This window comes from Homarus americanus, unplaced genomic scaffold (genome assembly GCF_018991925.1).
Source record: "Homarus americanus isolate GMGI-L3 unplaced genomic scaffold, GMGI_Hamer_2.0 scaffold50608, whole genome shotgun sequence".
Classification (NCBI taxonomy): domain Eukaryota; kingdom Metazoa; phylum Arthropoda; class Malacostraca; order Decapoda; family Nephropidae; genus Homarus; species Homarus americanus.
Genome location: NW_024737932.1, coordinates 565,941 through 584,135, shown reverse-complemented (window position 1 = coordinate 584,135; position 18,195 = coordinate 565,941). Strand labels below are relative to the sequence as shown.

The following is an 18,195-nucleotide window of genomic DNA, read 5'->3' as shown; positions in this document are numbered from 1 at the left end:
CCGGTAAAGAGTCCAGAGGGTGCCAGCCTTATTGGGAAAGACTCTTTGTGTGTTCTAAGAATACTAAACGAATTGTGTTACTTTTCTTCTTTGTTTCTCCGGCGACATAACTTGCTGATAAAAGCCTCCAGGTTCATATACTAAGAGGAAACGTATCGGAAATAAAGTTATCCCTCAATTTGTTAACTTACGAGAAGGAGGGAAACGGAAAAAAAAAATCGAACGAAAATTATTATCCTGTGTTCAGATAAATTCATCGAAACTAAAATCTATTCCTTAAAAGATAAATGAAGTTTTCTTTTGTATATATATTTTGGAAATGTCTCGTGGTTAATCTCAATATCTCGTAAGTGTTTAGACGTATTGAAAGTGAGTTGATTTGTGTATATTCTGAGATGGGAGTTGGTGGTGGTGGTGGTAGGTTTGGTAGAGGGGAAGGCAGAGGGGGGCGGTGTGAGCGTCGTAAGTGGAGGGTGGTCGGTCGAGCAGGACTGTTATGTACTTGAGAATGTTGGAAATCAAAGCGCTGGCCAGTGGACCATCCGTGTGTGTGTGTGTGTTAGTCGGAGCTGGAGCTAAGCGGCCTACCTTTGTTGCCTTTCACTCACAGGCGCAGATACAGTCCGCTAACACAAGTTTTATCTGGGGTTTTTACGTCACCTTTGCTCCCCAGGGTCTACAAATTCGAGGGTGGGAGGTGGGGAGAGAGGGGGAGAAGAGAGAGAGAGAGACGGAAGGAGGGAGGGAGGGTAGCTGAGAGAGAGGGGTAGGGGGGGGGACAATGCAGTTCTAATAGGAAAGAAGTGCAGGTTGATTCTCTTTTCAAGGATAGAATTTTTTTCCCCAACTGTTTTCTTCATAGTTGTTTTAAAATGGCCAAAGGAACAGGGAAAGAGGAGTCAAGCTTTTCTGAATAGTGGAGATAAAATGTCTCATTGTCTGAAGGGAAATTTTTCTCTGTGCTCTTCCCCCCCCCCTCCCCCTTCCTCTCCCCCACCTCTCCTTCTCCCTACCCATCCCCCTCCACCCTTCCCCGCCCCTCTTCCTGTATCTCCTACCCTCCTTTGTATTACCTGCTCAGAGCCGTGGCCGGGATGAGGGCAATGACTATCTACTGGTTTATAACATGTGCATTCTGTCTGTGTGCGTGCATGTGTGTGTGTGTGTGTGTGTACGTACTGTATATATCACTTACATATACATTATGATAATACATATGTGCAGAAAATATAGAATAAACTTAACAGGTAAATACAAAATATTCAGACATAAAAACAACTAACACGTTTATAAACAAGTTACCGGACACACACACACACACACACTAAAAAAAAAAGAGACTGATTCTATCACTTATGACCGTAAATACTTCATTCATGGCGACAGAGAGGAGACCAAACGGCAGACTTCAATACCACAGTTCCCTTAATTTGCATACAGTCGGGTCCCCGTACACTGCATGCACACGAAAAAAAAAAAAAAAAGTGTGACATTGTGGCGTGTGTTCGTGTGGACTGTGCTTTAGTGTGGAGTTTAGTGTGATCGGGCATATAGTGTGCTGATAGGCAGGATTTTATTTATTTATTTATTTATTTGTATTTATTTATTTATTTACTTTTTTTTTGGGTGGGGGGTTCTGGTAGTGTGATGGTATTAGGGTGAGCGGTGGTGTAAGGGTGACAAATACGGGTGTTAGGGTGAACGGTGGTGTATAAACATGAGGAATGTTGTTTGAGAATATTACTACTAGGTATGTTGATATTAGTGTGAGAATATTATTCAAAATATTACTGTTTAGTACTGTGACAGCATTACAGGGGCTAGGTTAGTGTGACCGTGAGTGGCCAGAGATTGACAGGGAACTGTGTGTGTGTGTGTGTGTGTGTGTGTGTGTGTGTGTGTGTGTGTGTGTGTGTGTGTGTGTGTGTGTGTGTGTGTGTGTGTGTGTGTGTGTGTGTGTGTGTGTGTGTGTGTGTGTGTGTGTAACTCTCAAATTTGATAAGCTGTATAATGTTTAATGTTAGTAGAAAGACATCAAAATCACTACTATGTTACACCATTGGTAGAGACAGGGTGGGAAGAGAGACAGTGACAGAGAGAGACAGTGACAGAGAGAGAGAGACAGAGAGAGAAAGAGACAAGTTAGTTCTCTCAATTTCATAACGCCGCCACTTAGGGAAACAGTAACAAGAATTATACGTGTAGCGACAGGATGAGGACACGACTACTCACATCACTTGACAAGAACACCATCCAGTAGTACTACAGAGGTGTATAACGAGTGTTGTTGGTAGTTGAGGGTAGTTAACTCCTTGTTTATATAGAGGATTTAACTCTTTTAAGAGCCTTAACCGTGTGCATATAACTCTTAATACTCACTCACTCACTCACTGGGATAAAGTACAATATTCTCAACACTCCTTTGTTTTTGTACACTGACAAGTAATAACAAAATATAATCTGCTTTACGAACTGATTTGTTGATTATTGTTTTGAAAGTACATAACAACAACAACAAGTGGAGGATGGTGACGGTAGTGGTGATGGTGTGGGCAGGTAGGGGTTGTGATGATGATATGGGCATAGTGGGGGTTCTGGTGGTGTGGGTTGGAGGATTTTGGTGTTGATGCAGGAAGGTGATGATGGTAGTGGTATGGGCTGCAGTGGTGATTGTGTGGCTAGGAAGCGTTGGTGTAATTGTAAGAGGTGATGGTGTGGAATGGTGGTGATGATGTGGATAAAAGTTGAATGTAGTGTGGGATATAATGAAGAAAGTATCCATTTCTCGTACACTATAATGCCTCTCTGTCCACTATAATGCCTCTCTGTCCAATATAATGCCTCTCTGTCCAATATAACGCCTCTCTGTCCAATATATTGCCTCTCTGTCCACTATAATGCCTCTCTGTCCAATATAATGCCTCTCTGTCCACTATAATGCCTCCCTGTCCACTATAATGCCTCTCTGTCCACTATAATGCCTCTCTGTCCAATATAATGCCTCTCTGTCCACTATAATGCCTCTCTGTGTCCACCTATAATGCCTCCCTGGCTCTCCTTTTCTACAATGCCTCTCTGTCCTCTCCAATACCTCCCTCACACCTAATGCCTCCCTGTACACTATAATACCTCCCTGTCCACCATGCCTCCCCTGTCCACTATAATGCTCTCTGTACACTATATGCCTCCCTGTACACTATAATCCCCCCTATGCCTCCCTGTACCACTGGCCTCCCCTGCTTTTCTCATGCCTCCCATATACTCATGCCTCCCTGTACACACACCTAATGCACTCCTTGTCACTATAATATACCTCTGTCCTATTACCTCCCTGTACACTATAATCCCTCCCTGTATACTATAATGCCTCCCTGTACACTATAATGCCTCCCTGTACACTATAATGCCTCCCTGTACACTATAATGCCTCCCTGTACACTATAATGCCTCTGTCCACTATAATGCCTCCCTGTATAATATAATGCCTCCCTGTACACTATAATACCTGGCCTTATATACTCTATAATACTCAAAGTCTTATAACCCAAATTCTCTAGACACTTCTGGTATACATAGAAGGGTTGTGTTTATAACCGCTAAAAACTATACTGTATAACAATTAACAACCTGAAAAAAGATTATTATAACCCAAAGAAAAATACGAATAGGTAGATGTTAAAATCCCCTTCTCCTATTACCTATACATGACCCTATTAAGATGATGGTGTCAAGATGAATGTCCAAAAATGGTGTTTAGGTAATCCTGGTCTCGACTCTATCTGCTGTTGGATTCTGAAGAGTTCCAATTGCCTTGTTTCAGAAGTGTCTTGTATTACAGGAGTTTAAGGATGGTATTTGTTGTATTTCTTTGTAATTTCAGTTACAAGGGTGTGTTGTGGTGGAAGGTATATCAGTGTATGTTTGGTGGTGTGTGTGTGTGTGTCGTAGTGTGTGTGTGTGTGTGGTGTACTGTATGCGTCACGGTATGGTAGTGTGGATTGTGATAGTGTGTTGCAGTATGGAAGTGTCAGTATGTGGTAATGTGAAGTATGTGATGGTATGAGGTATGTTAGAATATGAATGAGTGTATGGTTAAGTTTGTGTAGCTTAGAATCAGTATCTGATGCAGTGTAAATTCTCAGTATACTGTATGTGGTTAGTGGAGTGTCAGTATAGGGTAGTGTAGAGAATTACGTCAGTGTAGGAGTTGTGTGGAACGAGTCAGGAAGGTGGTGGTAGTAGTAGTGGTAGTAATGGTGGTAGGTACTATTAACACCACCACCAGCAGCATCAGCGGCGGTAGTGGTGGTGATGGAAGCGGCGGCGGGTAGCAAGCTGGCTGGTTGTCCCACACTCACACAGCCGCTGTGGGTGTGTTGGGCCTTGCTTATAACACTGCACAGGATGCTTTTCACTCGCCCACCTCATCATCTTTACCCTCACCTTCAACACAACTTGCGGTTTTTACTAACAGCTGGGAACTACACTGTAACACCACCTAAATGATCGTTTGTAAGAATATAAACAAAACATTTCAATCTACGGATACGAGAGATATCAAATGAAGCTCTCTGTGTACTGTTCTACCTAAGGAATATCATCGATACTTAAAATTTATCCATGAAATGTGTTTTTATCCCTGGAGAAGCGGTATTGTTAGAGGTAGCTGGCGATGCCGTTCTAATATGCTCTATTATAACCAACACGGCGGTACACACATTATTTCAGCATTAATACGTATCACTGTTACACAACTGTTTGGTAATCCCCAGTTTATTATATCGTGAAAGGATTCCTCTTGATTCAATCGCCGTATTATCCAACATCGGGCCGCGTGGGTTTCCAGACAGACGAGATGTGATCCTGCGGGATAACTGGAGGCAAATCACGGACCTATACCACCACCTGTCTGTACGTGCGTAGTTATCCGAGGAACCTAACGGACAAGATGTAAAATCGTCTGTGTTTGTGTGGGGTGAAATATATCGGCATTGTTAAGGAGCATCTGGGCTTGTGTTAGCTTGGCTTGTCCGGTTTATTGTGTGGTTCCAGCAATGCAGTTGAGACACAATAGATTATACCTCTGAGGTTATATGAGACTCCTCTTAATAAATTATAAAATATCAATCCTACAGTATTAATCCTACCTCATGAAACCTCCATCTACATCCATAAGTGACACAACAGTTTGTTATAACACTAATACTATAAGTAATGGAGAGATATATATATGCAGGTGGGAGCGGCCGAGGCGGTAAGCGGGTGTCTTCAGCAGCCTTACCCTCTCCTCCCTGCCTGTCTGCCTCGCTGGGCTGGGTGGGAGGGAGGGAGGGAGTGAGGGACGTAGGAAAGGAGGGAGGAGAAGGTTGGCAAGCCTGGTGGAAGCAACAGTTGCAGCGGGAGGTGGGGGAGGTGGGAGGCTCGCGGGGCGGAGTCAGGGGGAGCGCGACTGCGGGGAGGAAGGGCGGGGACTAAGTTTGGGGGGGTGGGGGCGGAGACACGGAGATGGGGGAGAGAAGGAGAGTGGGGGTGAGGAGCTTGGTGGGGGAAAGAGAGGCGGGCTGCCTGATGCACGATGCTACAAGAAAGATTACGCTAGTTTTTGACTTGGGGGAGTTTTAACTGCACTTTCGATGACTCTGATGGAATATTATTATGGAACTGTGGGGTGCAATTTCTTGATGGTAGAAACTCTCGCAGTTTCTGAAGTTGTTGCTTTGGAAGTTAGTGTTGTATAAATTCATTTGAGTTACATTGGTGCGTTGCAGTTTTACAGACGCTGTTTCATTTTAGGGTTTTGGCACGAATTTAATTGATCTATTTTCTTATTTTTTCCTTGTCCCGTCTCCTCCTGCGGGAGGCGTCAGCGGAACCAGCGGTAGACGCTGTTTCAGGTAGCGACTACCAAGTCACAAACCAGCAACCATATGTTAAACTGCGCAAGTCCACCACCACCTCCTACGCCAGGCGGGTTTCATTCACAGATAGAGAGAGCGTACTTCACACCCCATGACGCCTCCATGCCGCCCGTACGCCCATATCCCGCCGCTCCCGGCCCACTGTCACACCCGCCTGGGGACGCTGACGCCACGCGCTATACACTCGCTCCTCTCCCACCCTGCATTGCCTTACCCTCTTAACACACATCTTTGCAGCTACTAACTCCCGTACAGTATAACTGAACACATACTCCCTGAACCAGACACACTTGTGGCATGACCATGTGAGTCTGGGTGGCGGGGTGACCACTGGCTGGCAACAGACCATTGGTGGAGGCCTCCTGGTGCCTTCTTGAGGACGCTTCTGATGTGTCGAGGTGGCCTTCAGTGCACGCGGCAGCCAAGCTGATAGCGGTGGCAGCCTCTGTTGCACTAACCTGCCTCCCGTATCATGACCATCTCCACAAGTTTTTGTTTACCATCATAGTGTCCTTGTCATCAATGTGGCGTTGGTCGGATGGTGTAGGCCGGCGAGACGTGCCCAGGAAGATCGGGGCGACTGGTGCAGTGGGTGGGGGCAGCGGGGCAGGGCTGGGGCAGGAGCCGCGGGGCGGGCAGCAAGCAGAGAGTGACTGGGGCAGCGAGGGGGACCTGGTAGGTGCTGCCCCACAACACTGCGGCGAGGGGCATGCACCCGGGCATACACTTTTCACATGCACTCGTCGTGTTTCAGACGATAACATTCGGAGAGGGGGATTGTGGGGGTGGGCCGCGGGCCCTGACTGGGGTTATCCTGCGGGGTTCCTCACCTTAGTAACCACTGACCAGGGCCCAGCTGACCCACCGGTCTAGCCCGCCCACAACCCTGCTGCTAGCCCACTAGGTGCCCTCACCCCTGCCCACTGATCACTACTGACAATTAGGTAACAGTTTCTAGTAAAAATCACGAGTATTTATCACGGCACGACTCTCAAAAACGTCAGGCCACGAGGTATTTTTGCTGCAGGCGCCGTGTCTGCCGCACTGCTCGCGGTGCTTGTGTGATCTTTGTGTCGTGCTTGTGAACTTGTCGTGCGAGACTCGTGTCTCCGGACCTCCTGTAGCAGGGTACCCGTCACTGTAACCAGTAGCGACAGTAGGGTGTTGCGTAGGGCATCCAGGCAAGCAGATCCGGGCGTGGAGGACGGAGTACCCATGGCAGATACTGGGCGTGGAGCGTGAACGCCCTGACTCCTCGCACCCAGCCCTGTCCGTCATACCTCACCTCCGGTCACCAGCGCCCCTCTGCCCTGTCCATAGATCCTGTCTGAGGGTGGACTACCTCCTAGGACCACCAGGTGGACACATCCTCTACCAACACGCCCTCATCCGCCTCCTTGATCATACACGACGCCCCTCACCCTCGAGACTGTTTATGTGGGCGTCAGCAGACCACAGCAGCAACAACTTAACCGTGACTGCTGCCGACGACCTGCCTGATGGGCACTTGGTGATGATGCAATATTAGGCGCGTGCTGCACTGACCCCTCCACCACCTGCCCTCGGTCCTCCACCACCTGCCCTTTTCTCTCCACCATCTGCCCTCCACCACCTGTCCTGCTCACCTGCCCTATACCCTCTACACTCCACCACCTGCTCCATCTACAGTAACGCTCCACAACCACCTATCATAGACAGAAAGCACAATGGATCTACCTAACGGGCGAGTGGGCGGGCATCACGGCCACCCGCCCACGCCCCACATGCCCGCCCACGCCCACCACCACCACCACTATCCCGGCCACCTGCCAGACTTCCTCAGGTACCACCAGCCTCCGCCGCCCATGGTAAATATCCTCTGAATGCATAGGCTAACTCTTCGTCCCTCAGGTGGGCGGCCGCCACCAACTCGTGATGGGCGGTGCAAGATACGGGGTTTAGTAAGCAACTTCATTTCGTCCATCCAGTCTGTACCACCGACCCACTTCCCTCCACACTACCCACACCACCCGCACACTACCCACACCGCCCGCACACTACCCACACCGCCCGCGCACACTACCCACTCTGCCCGCACACTACCCACACCGCCCGCACACTACCCACTCTGCCCGCACACTACCCACACCGCCCGCACACTACCCACTCTGCCCGCACACTACCCACACCGCCTGCACACACACACACCTTTACCAGTATGTTTTCTATTTACGCACTACTCATACATTGTCTGTATGCATTTCCCTCATACACATACTCCCCTCATACACATACACACACACACCCAAACACTCCCCTCTCACACACACACTCCCCTCTCACACACACACTCCCCTCACACGCACACACACACACACACACACACCCAAACACTCCCCTCACACACACACACATATACATACTCCCCTCACTCACATACTTTATATACATATTATACATAATACATACGAGTAACATCCCTCATTCCTGATGTTTTATGAATATGTATTACTTAAGATACAACTTTGATATTATTTGAGTCTAATTCATTTTTTTTTCAACATAATCTATTGGCAATATTGATGAGTCATGTTTATTTGCTGTTGATGCAGTTTGTCTGATGTTGTTACCTGGTTCAGTGTTTTGTTTCCTTCCCTTGTAACTATGGACATCAATTACTTTTTTTATATTATTATTATTCTTTTTCTTCCCCTTTTTTCTTTATTTTCTTCTTCGTTTTGTTGTTGTTGTTGTTGTTGTTCCTCTTCCTTCTCTTATTTTTCTTCTTCTTGTTCTTCTTCATTCTCGTCTTCTTCCTCTTCATCATTATCTTAATTCTACGTTTTATTTATTCGTTTTTTTCATTATTTTTGGCTAATATTACTCACATTCAATATATTTTTTTTTTAATGTAGCGGAACTGACAAGCGGTGTGACGTAATGCGGATTCTTTGTGGGTAGTAGAAGTGGGTCGTTAAGTTGGTGATTACCATTGTGGTTAGGAAATGGTTGTTTGAGTAGTTAAGATGATGATTAGAGTTGTGATTAGTTAATGGTTGTTTCAGTAATTAAGGTAGGTGATTAGAGTTGTGGTTAATTAATGGTTGTTTTCGTCGTTAAGGTAGGTGATTAGATTTATAGTTATTTCAGTCGTTAAGATCAGGAAAAGGACGTGATTGGTTGTTAGACAGATGCCAACTGATATAAATTACCCAACTGGTGTGAAACTACTATACCTCGATATGAACATCAACTATTAAATATTAACAACGATTGGAATATTTTGTCATTAATTTTACATATTACTTCAAAAACACTATGGAATATCTTATTGCAATTTCATTATAGAAACATAAGGGATATTTGTCATTGGTATTGTATTTCATTTCTCATATAAACTACAAATAATGCTTGTTGATCCACGGTGTGAGGTGAGGGAGAGAGAATTGGTGTTGGTTGACAGGAAAGATGATGATGATGTTAGTACCTTTACCTTACATACCTTACCCTTACCTTACCTTACCCTACCCTACCCTACCCTACCCTACCCTACCCTACCCTACCCTACCCTAAATAAAAAAACACCCAAAAAACAAGGTGAACCAACCAAAAAAAAACAATAAAAACACGTTCAAATAAACACCAATAAGAAGAGAGGACATCAGGTACAAATCTACAGGTTAAAAGTATTTCACACAAGTACAGAAATGGAATGAAACTTAATCTTTATTTACCAAACGTATATTGGATAGATGGATGGATGGATGGATGGGAGAGGATAGGACACTGATCTCTGGTGAACTGAAGGTGAGTATCGTGATGTTAGAGTAAAGATGAAGGAGGAGGAAGAGAAGAAGAGAGTATATGTGTTTGTTCAAATAGTCGAAACTCTCACTGGATTCAACGTTGACCAGTTCCCAAAAGAGCGGAGTGGATGTGTCAGTAAGAGGTCAGGGAAGCATATGAGCTGGGGCGGGGAGCAGACCTTCCCAGGGGTATCACACACACACACACACACACACACACACACACACATACACACACACACACACACACGATCTGGTTATTCGGCTGACTGGCTAGTGCTTCTATATATACTGTACTGAGAGAGAGAGAGAGAGAATATATGTTAATAATTCCGGGTGGTCGCTCTAAAAGCTATATAACTCCCTATGCATCACAACAAATTTGCTACACCTGCAAATTAAAAATCGAATTAGTTGGGGTGAGCAGGCGACCAAGAAATACAGGGAGGGAGGGAGTAAGGGAGAGGAAAAGGGGGAGGTACGATAGGGATGAAGGGAGGAAAAGAGGGACGAAGGGAGGTAGAAAGGGAGAGGAAAATGGGTGAGAGAGGGACGAAGGGAGGGAGAAAGGGAGAGGAAAATGGGTGGGAGAGGGACGAAGGGAGGGAGAAAGGGAGAGGAAAATGGGTGGGAGAGGGACGAAGGGAGGGAGAAAGGGAGAGGAGAGGGAAGGGATAGAGGGAGGGAAATATGAGGAAGTAGAAGGGAGGAAGTACAGAACTGTGATGATAATAAAACAGTCAGTCAGTCAGTTGGTTAGTCAGTCAGTTCAGAAGGAAGATATTCATAGACAAGTATAATGCAGCACAGACGCTTAAATAAAAACAAAACTGAACTTGAAAAAAGGCCAACCAAAAATTAGGTTAACCAAAAACTAAACTTAAAAAAGGCCAAACAAAAATTCAACAAAAAGGCCAACACCCCCCCCCCCAAAAGGTCAAAAAAGGACAAACAGCATTAGGTCACGATGACTTATACATACACCTGTGAACCCTCTTGATGATTACAGGTATATATCTAAATTACTTTATGATATACATAAAATCAGACCAACATATACAGACAGATAGTAATATGCATCCCTCTTCTTCCACATTTTCGTTGCGTGGGATAAAAGAATAATACAAAAGTGTGATAATTATACGAGAAGAAATAAGGTCAACACCGAAGGAGAATTGTAGCCATTGACAATTCTATAAAAAAAATTATGTTGACGATTGTATTTATTTCCAACTTTTGTGGCTCATAGCTATTCATACATATATATATTTCTAAATAGTAGTAAATAACAATATAACAATTTCCATAAAGTAACTATTTATCACAATTACAACTCAAACATGGAAGCGTAGATTAGAAAAAAAAAATAAATTGTACCTGTCGTTGAAATTAGCTGCAACATGACTTCTCTTGCCCTATAATAAGCAGGTGAACAACCAATCATGAAAGCAATATGCGAAACAGTAAGGTTAACATTACTGGAAAAAAATATCCTCATAATGAACCTTAATGACATCCCTGACGGTAAACAACAACAACAACTACAAAAATGCCGAGTATAAAAAATACAAAAAAAATATTGAAGCCTGATTTGTTGCAATAAATCGAAAATTACTTTATTGAACAAAGCAGTTAAAAGTTAATTAATCTAAATACTCTCATAATAGATTTTGACAGCATCATCGAACGCCACAAACTATTACAAAACACACACACACACACACACACACACACACACACACACACACACACACACAAACAAACGCACCACCGTCTTTTTTTTTATATATAGACCAATTTCAAATGGTACCAATTGATTACAATTTAGCTGTTCTAATTAATATTTGTGAGCGGTAATGGTCATTAATGTACGTTAATGAACATTTGTGAGTTATAATTGTTGTGTAAGAGGGTTAATGGCCAATTTGCGAGTGCCACTGATTGTTTGGGGTGATGATGTGATGAGTGCCAGCGTGAAGGGGGTGTTAACTCCTTCCTCCCTTCTTTCCTTTTTCCTTCCTTCATTTTTCCTTCCTTCATTTTTCCTTCCTTCCTTCCTTCCTTCCGTCCTTCCTTCCTTCCTTCCTTCCTTCCTTCCTTCCTTCCTTCCTTCCTTCCTTCCTTCCTTCCTTCCTTTCTTTCTTTCTTTCTTTCTTTTGTTTTAAGGGATTGCTGAGTTGTGACCACGCACCTCTCTTTCACTCTGCAAGTTTTTGTCCAGAGTTTGTCAATATTGTCCGATAGTTAAGAGTACTGGTCGGAATTATCTTCGAATTTTGTCCAATAATAAGTACTGGTCAACATTACGAGTTTTGTCCAACAGTAATAAGCACTCATCAACATTAAGAGTTTTGTCCAACAGTTATAAACAATCATCAACATTACGAGTTTTGTCCAACAGTTATGAATACTAGGCAGCATCTCGTGCGCGCTTTGTCCAAGTACTGGTCAGAATCGGCGAGTTCTGTCTAAACATATTTATACATTTACGAGTCAGAACTACGAATTTGCGCCACCAAGAACAACGCCTAATGAATCCACATTAGGCGAGGAAAAAATTTACGTGGTTGTATAAGATAATTAACATTTACCTGTGTGTCTGAGTCGGTACCTGTGTGTCTGAGTCAGTACCTGTGTGTCTGAGTCGGTACCTCTGTCTTTGTCAGTACCTATGTTTGAGTCAGTTCCTTTGTTTTTGAGTCAGTACCTTTGTTTGTGAGTCAGTTCCTTTGTTTTTGAGTCTGTACTTGTGTTTCCGAGTCAGTTCCTTTGTTTTTGAGTCAGTACCTTTATTAAATTGAGTCAGTACCTTTGTTTCTGAGTCAGTACCCGTGTTTCTGAGTCAATACTTGTGCTTCTGAATCAGTACCCGTGTTTCTGAGTCAATACCTGTGTTTCTGAGTCAGTACCTGTGTTTCTCATTTTGCCAGTAGTAACTCACCTGGATGCCACAGTTCTCAGGTATCTCTGTAGTCAAACATGAAAACCTTCTATGGACGAGCCTGTATAATGCCTCTGTATCTATTTGATAAGACTGTGCCTATCAGCGTGAATTTTTTTTTATCTATTCTTGGTTTATTAGATTTTGGGCCTATTTTCATAGTTATTTATCGTTATCTTCTTCATCTTATTTTGCGTGATTTTTATATTTCTTTTATTTTATTAGACTTGGCTAATTTTCGTGTTTCTTATGACTCTCTTTATTAAATTGTCTACATTTTCTTCGTTATTTTCTTTATTATTTTTTTTAATACAGTTTATTTTGTCAATCCTAAAATCAAACTTTATTTTACTTTTAATAAAAAACTTTGTTTCCTCAAAGTAATTTATTCGAAAAATCTACAGACTTTTATATTAATATGATTAACATAATAAATAAATAAGAAAATGACACCAGACACCCCAAAAAATTCCCACAATAAGTAAAAAAAAAAATCAGAATATATTATTGTGGTATTTAAACAATTATATAATATAGTCGAAATTCCCTCGTCATTTGGAAACATCTGGTAATTATATATAAGGCTTTTATATATATGACTAATTTATAGTTTGTAAACATTGAATTTTCTTTTTGATTTATATAACTCTGATAGTAAAGTTACACTAAGGTAAACAATGATATTGGTTGGGTTAGATTAGGTGTTGAATTCTTAAGTGTTTCTTTGTCTATATGACCCGTAAGTAAATGCCAGATGTTGCCAAAAGTGTTGAGGGAATTGTGTGTGTAATTGTGAATTGATGTTATAGTTAAAAAGGAGTATTGTTATTATTGTTATTATTATTATTATTATTATTATTATTATTATTATTATTATTATTATTATTATTATTATTATCATCATCTTAAAACATTTTATCGCTGTAGCTTTTGTTTTTTATAATTATTATATTTTGAACTTTTATTGTTATTTTACTTCTCTTTCCTTCTATTTATTTTGTAGTTCCTTTTATTGTTCTTCTTGATATTGTTATTAGTAGCAGTAGTAGTTGTATTATGGTGGTGAAAATATCTTTACTCTTTTTATCATATTTACTTCACAGCTTTGTATTAATATAGTTGGTCGACACATCTCAAGGTTGGACCAAGAGGGGTAGCAATATATTTCTCCACGTTATTGAGATATTTTTCACTCCGGGAAGAATAATGATTTCCGGCCAGTATCTATTTCATGTTTTATTTTTGTACAGTTTGTACCCATCCGTACACACACACACACACACACACACACACACACACACACACACAGATAAACATGCAACAGTCATGAGCATACAAAGGTTGGTGAAATTATATGATAATTAATAAACACAATGTAATTATTTCGTTAGAATTTATGTTGCTTCTGTTTTTTTTTATTTTAGACACAGTAATATTCAAAACATTGATACAGTGTTACCATAATTCATCCTAATACCATAAATATTGACTCTGTGGTATCTGGGAATTTTTAAGGGATTTTTTTTTTCCCTCATCGTAAATTTTGTAGTGTAGTTCAGGGTTGTGTTATCAGTGTGAATGTGTCTGGTTAGTGACGTAAGACCTCCATTTTTAAGTGTAATTCTCTTGTCTCATAATTACAAAATCCTCGTGATGGAAAAGCAGATGTTTGTTGATTTTGTGGTATTCGTCTATTTTTTACAATCTTAATTTTTTCCCCTTTATATAACTGATATTTAAGGGTTTTAGGTTAGAGGTAATGTAAGTTAATTGATGCATAAAAAGGGAGGGAGGGAGGGAAGATGAGAGAGAGAGAGAGAGAGAGGGGGGGACGGAGGGAGGGAGGGAGGGAAAGAGGGAGGGGAACCATCGCCGACCTCAGGAGGGTGGCCGCGAAACTTTGCCTAACTAGCCGCCGACTTCATAATCCACTTAATGATCCAGTTTGGTAATCGAATTGATAGTTGGACTAGTTTGGTGGGGGGAGCTTAAGTAGCCATTGCTTACTATTATCCCTTAAGTTTTCACCGAGAATCTGGCCCTTTATTGCTGAAGGAAACGTGTTAAAGGATTTATTTAGCAGGGTACAGGCTCCGAGAGCCTACGCTGGCAAAGGTGTGTCTTGTAGTGACCTGAAGCCCTCCGCTGATTGGCTGGCCATCGAGCGTCCCCGGCGCTGATTGGTCCCAGGCTCGCTGCCGGTGAAAAAGCGGTGTATGCAGAGCCCTTGTCAACACGGAACTTTTAAACATGCAGAAGTGTGGCATTGGTTGGAGATGTTTCATGTGCAAAAAGGTTTTAATCTTTTAAGCTCTATTTTTGAAAAGGTGTCCATTTAACATTCACATCTCCGAGATGACCCTTTGTTTTTCTCCCAGCCTGGGCATTATTTAAAGCAATTATGATTACTTATGGATCACTGCATACATGAAAGCCTCCGCGTGTACTCTACAGTGAGGAAAATTATATTGATACCAGACAAGGATACAAAAACGTGTTCTGGAAAATAGTGTTGAAGTATATAAAAAATAACAAGTGTGTGTGTGTGTGTGTGCCAGGAGAGAAATATAGATAAAGGAGAGAGACAGAGAGAGAAAGAGAAGTAAAGAGACAAAGAGATGAGGCTGATGTAAGTAACAAAGGGTTTGGTTGGGTCATCTAGCAGGAGGTATGGTAAAAATAACAAGATGGTCACTCGCTTTGGGGTTATATTTATAAAACGCCATTTTTCCTTTACAACATAATGATGACAAAGGCCGGACTAATAGATCGTCGCCCAAAACTTCCATATAATTCGTTCCTGCATAGTTAAGCACTTTAGTTAATCGTTCAAAAACTCTCTGGCGGACTTTAGCTTTTCGTCTCGTGAGTCTGTCTATTTTTTCCTGCCAAGTCTATTAGCTCTATTATTACTGTTTTTGACTTTGAGGGAAAACCTTCAAAACGCGACACATTTTAGCTTCCCAGAAACTCGACTTCCTGTGAACGCCAAGAGCTGAATGAGTCTTTTTAAATGATTACTTTTCCATTTATCAAAATGTTGTCGACGTGCCCGAGGTCTTGTCGAGGGCTGACGTAGGAGGTGATGACCGGAGCAGAGCAGCAGAAGGGCGACGCTTCACATAAATGGGGAAACGAAATTATGCTGAAATAAATGTACGCGTGATCAAGTAGATCTCAGTCAGACAGCAGAGGCATAATTGTGAGAAGCAGACTGACAAAGGCAACGTTTTCCTTTATGTATGTACACTTGTTTATATATGTTCTGACACACTCACACTATATATATATTGTGTGTGTACATACGGTGCATACACACACACAAACAAACTAGTATAAGCATGAACGTACATAAACAACGACAAAAATACATACATATGTGTGTGTGTACGTACATTTGACCATGAAGTATATGAATATGCACTTACATAAATCAGTACAGACACACGCACATACAAATCCATTGACGAGGACAGGAGGCATGACCACGACCACCACCCTCGGTACACTCCATACAGCTAAAAAAAACAATTGTCAGTGACGCGTGAACCATCTCTTGACAGTGTGCATGTCTTTGTGTTATTATGCTCACCTCTCCTCTCTCTCTCTCTCTCTCTCTCTCTCTCTCTCTCCCTCTCCCGTTTCCCTTCTCCTTCCTCTCCCCTACCTCCCCCCCCCCTCCACGACCTTCTCCCCTCTTCCTAACAACCCGTGTTTGCCCTAATTGGTCGGAACTGCCCAGCGGGTCGTCAAAGGGGTAACTGCCCGTGTTGTAGAATCCAATTTGTTGTACCGATAATTCCTCAAGTTTTGTGTCGGGAATTGGATCTTAACCTTCGTGACGGACTGTGGGGGTGATGGTGGTGGTGGTGGAGGTGGTGGCGATGGCAATTAGTGACGAAGATGTAGGGGGGGGGGATGATATTGGTGGCAATAATGGTGGTGGTGGTGGGGATGGTGGTTAGTGACACTGTTGGATGTTATCGAGAGGTGTTCAGGGTGATCAGAAGGGTGAAACATGACTACTGTATATTTTATAGTGTGTGTTTGTGTGTGTGTTCATGTTCCTTACGTGTTCTCCCTACCTTATATCTCACTTTCATTCCCCATCCACATTTTTCCTTCCAATCTCTACCTTTTCTTCCCACCTTTTTTCCTATTACACAATTATCATACTTTCACCTCTTTTATTATTAATTATCACCCATCTCATATTTACCTTCTTATATATATATATATATATATATATATATATATCATTTCACAGGTGTGTCCAGAAATTATCAAACACCTGTGCTTTTCTAAACATGTAAATATGCATAAGCAGATGAATCCACAGACTCATCCATGCATAAAATTACATATTATCCTCAGCCAAACGTTCATGCATACGATCATGACCCTTTCAATGCTTATAAATATGTGAACAACATTGGTGCATAGGTATGTGGGTATGTATTGTTTGTTCATTAAATTCTTACTGTTTCTCGTGCATTTGTTGATACCTCATGCATGGCAGTAGTACGCACACACACACACACACACACACACACACACACACACACACACACATACACACACACACACACTCGGGTATAGTATGACAGATCGAATTATTATGGGGAGAACGGTGGAGATATGATGGGAGAGGAGGGGACTGGGGAGAGGAGGATACTGGGGAGAGGAAAGGGGGGAGGGTGTTGGGGAGGAAGAAAGAGGATTTACAGGTTAGGACAGGTTAGGACAGGTTAGGTTAGGACAGGTTTGGATAGGATAGGTTTAAATTTGATTAGTTCTGGTTTGGTTTAGGTTGGGTTAGGTTATGTTAGGTTTGGTTTAGGGTAGGTTAGGTTTGGTTTAGTTTTGATTAGGTCAGGTCAGGTCATACCAGAAACCAAGAATTAAAACATAAACCTCAATAAATTGACACAACACAACACACCTGCTTGACTCAGTATAAGTTTCAGGTGTGTGACGTGGACACCTGACACTCACACTTGTCTCTTACTACCGTCTCTCTTTTCCACAAAATACAACCACTCTTCCCTCCAACTAAAAAAAACACAACAACAACAACAACAAAAAAACACGCACAAAAAAACCAAGTAAAACATTAACGATTACTACCCACTTCTTGACACCGAAAAATGTCGTGTTTTTTTCCATTGTGAAAGTGGCGATAGCGAACCAAACTGCTTAAACCCAAAATGGAATTGTTAGGAGGGGGAGGGGAGTTGGTGGGGGGGGGGGGGGGAATATTTGCAGGTGAGAGGAGTACGTCAGGCATTAACATAGGTAGGCGAGGCAATCCGGGATGAGTGAATGGTGTAGTGTAAATTAGCGGGGCGGGTGGAGCGGCGTACCTGTCATCAGTCGCGGTTAAGTGGAGATTACTGCCGCTGTGGCCCTGGGAATGTGTCAACCTTCCTCCCCCCTCTCCCCCTTCCCTCCTACCCCCCACCACCACCCCACCCCCTCACGTGGATTTTATATGGCTGATGGCTTCTAGTGGTCCGGCCAGTTGAGCTCAGCCTGGATGTAGTAGTGAGTA

The 18,195-nt window shown here is 42.7% G+C and overlaps 1 protein-coding gene across 1 annotated transcript in view; it reads left to right on the top strand.

Annotated features, from left to right (window-relative positions):
* Nucleotides 1-6,552: 6,552 nt before the first annotated feature.
* LOC121873619 (protein pygopus-like) overlaps nt 6,553-18,195 on the top strand; it is a 77,455-nt gene continuing 65,812 nt past the window's right edge. The window contains exon 1 of the mRNA XM_042377259.1: nt 6,553-7,765. Coding sequence (XP_042233193.1) covers nt 7,625-7,765 — 141 coding nt within the window. The 5' untranslated portion in view covers nt 6,553-7,624. The remainder of the gene's footprint in view (nt 7,766-18,195) is intronic.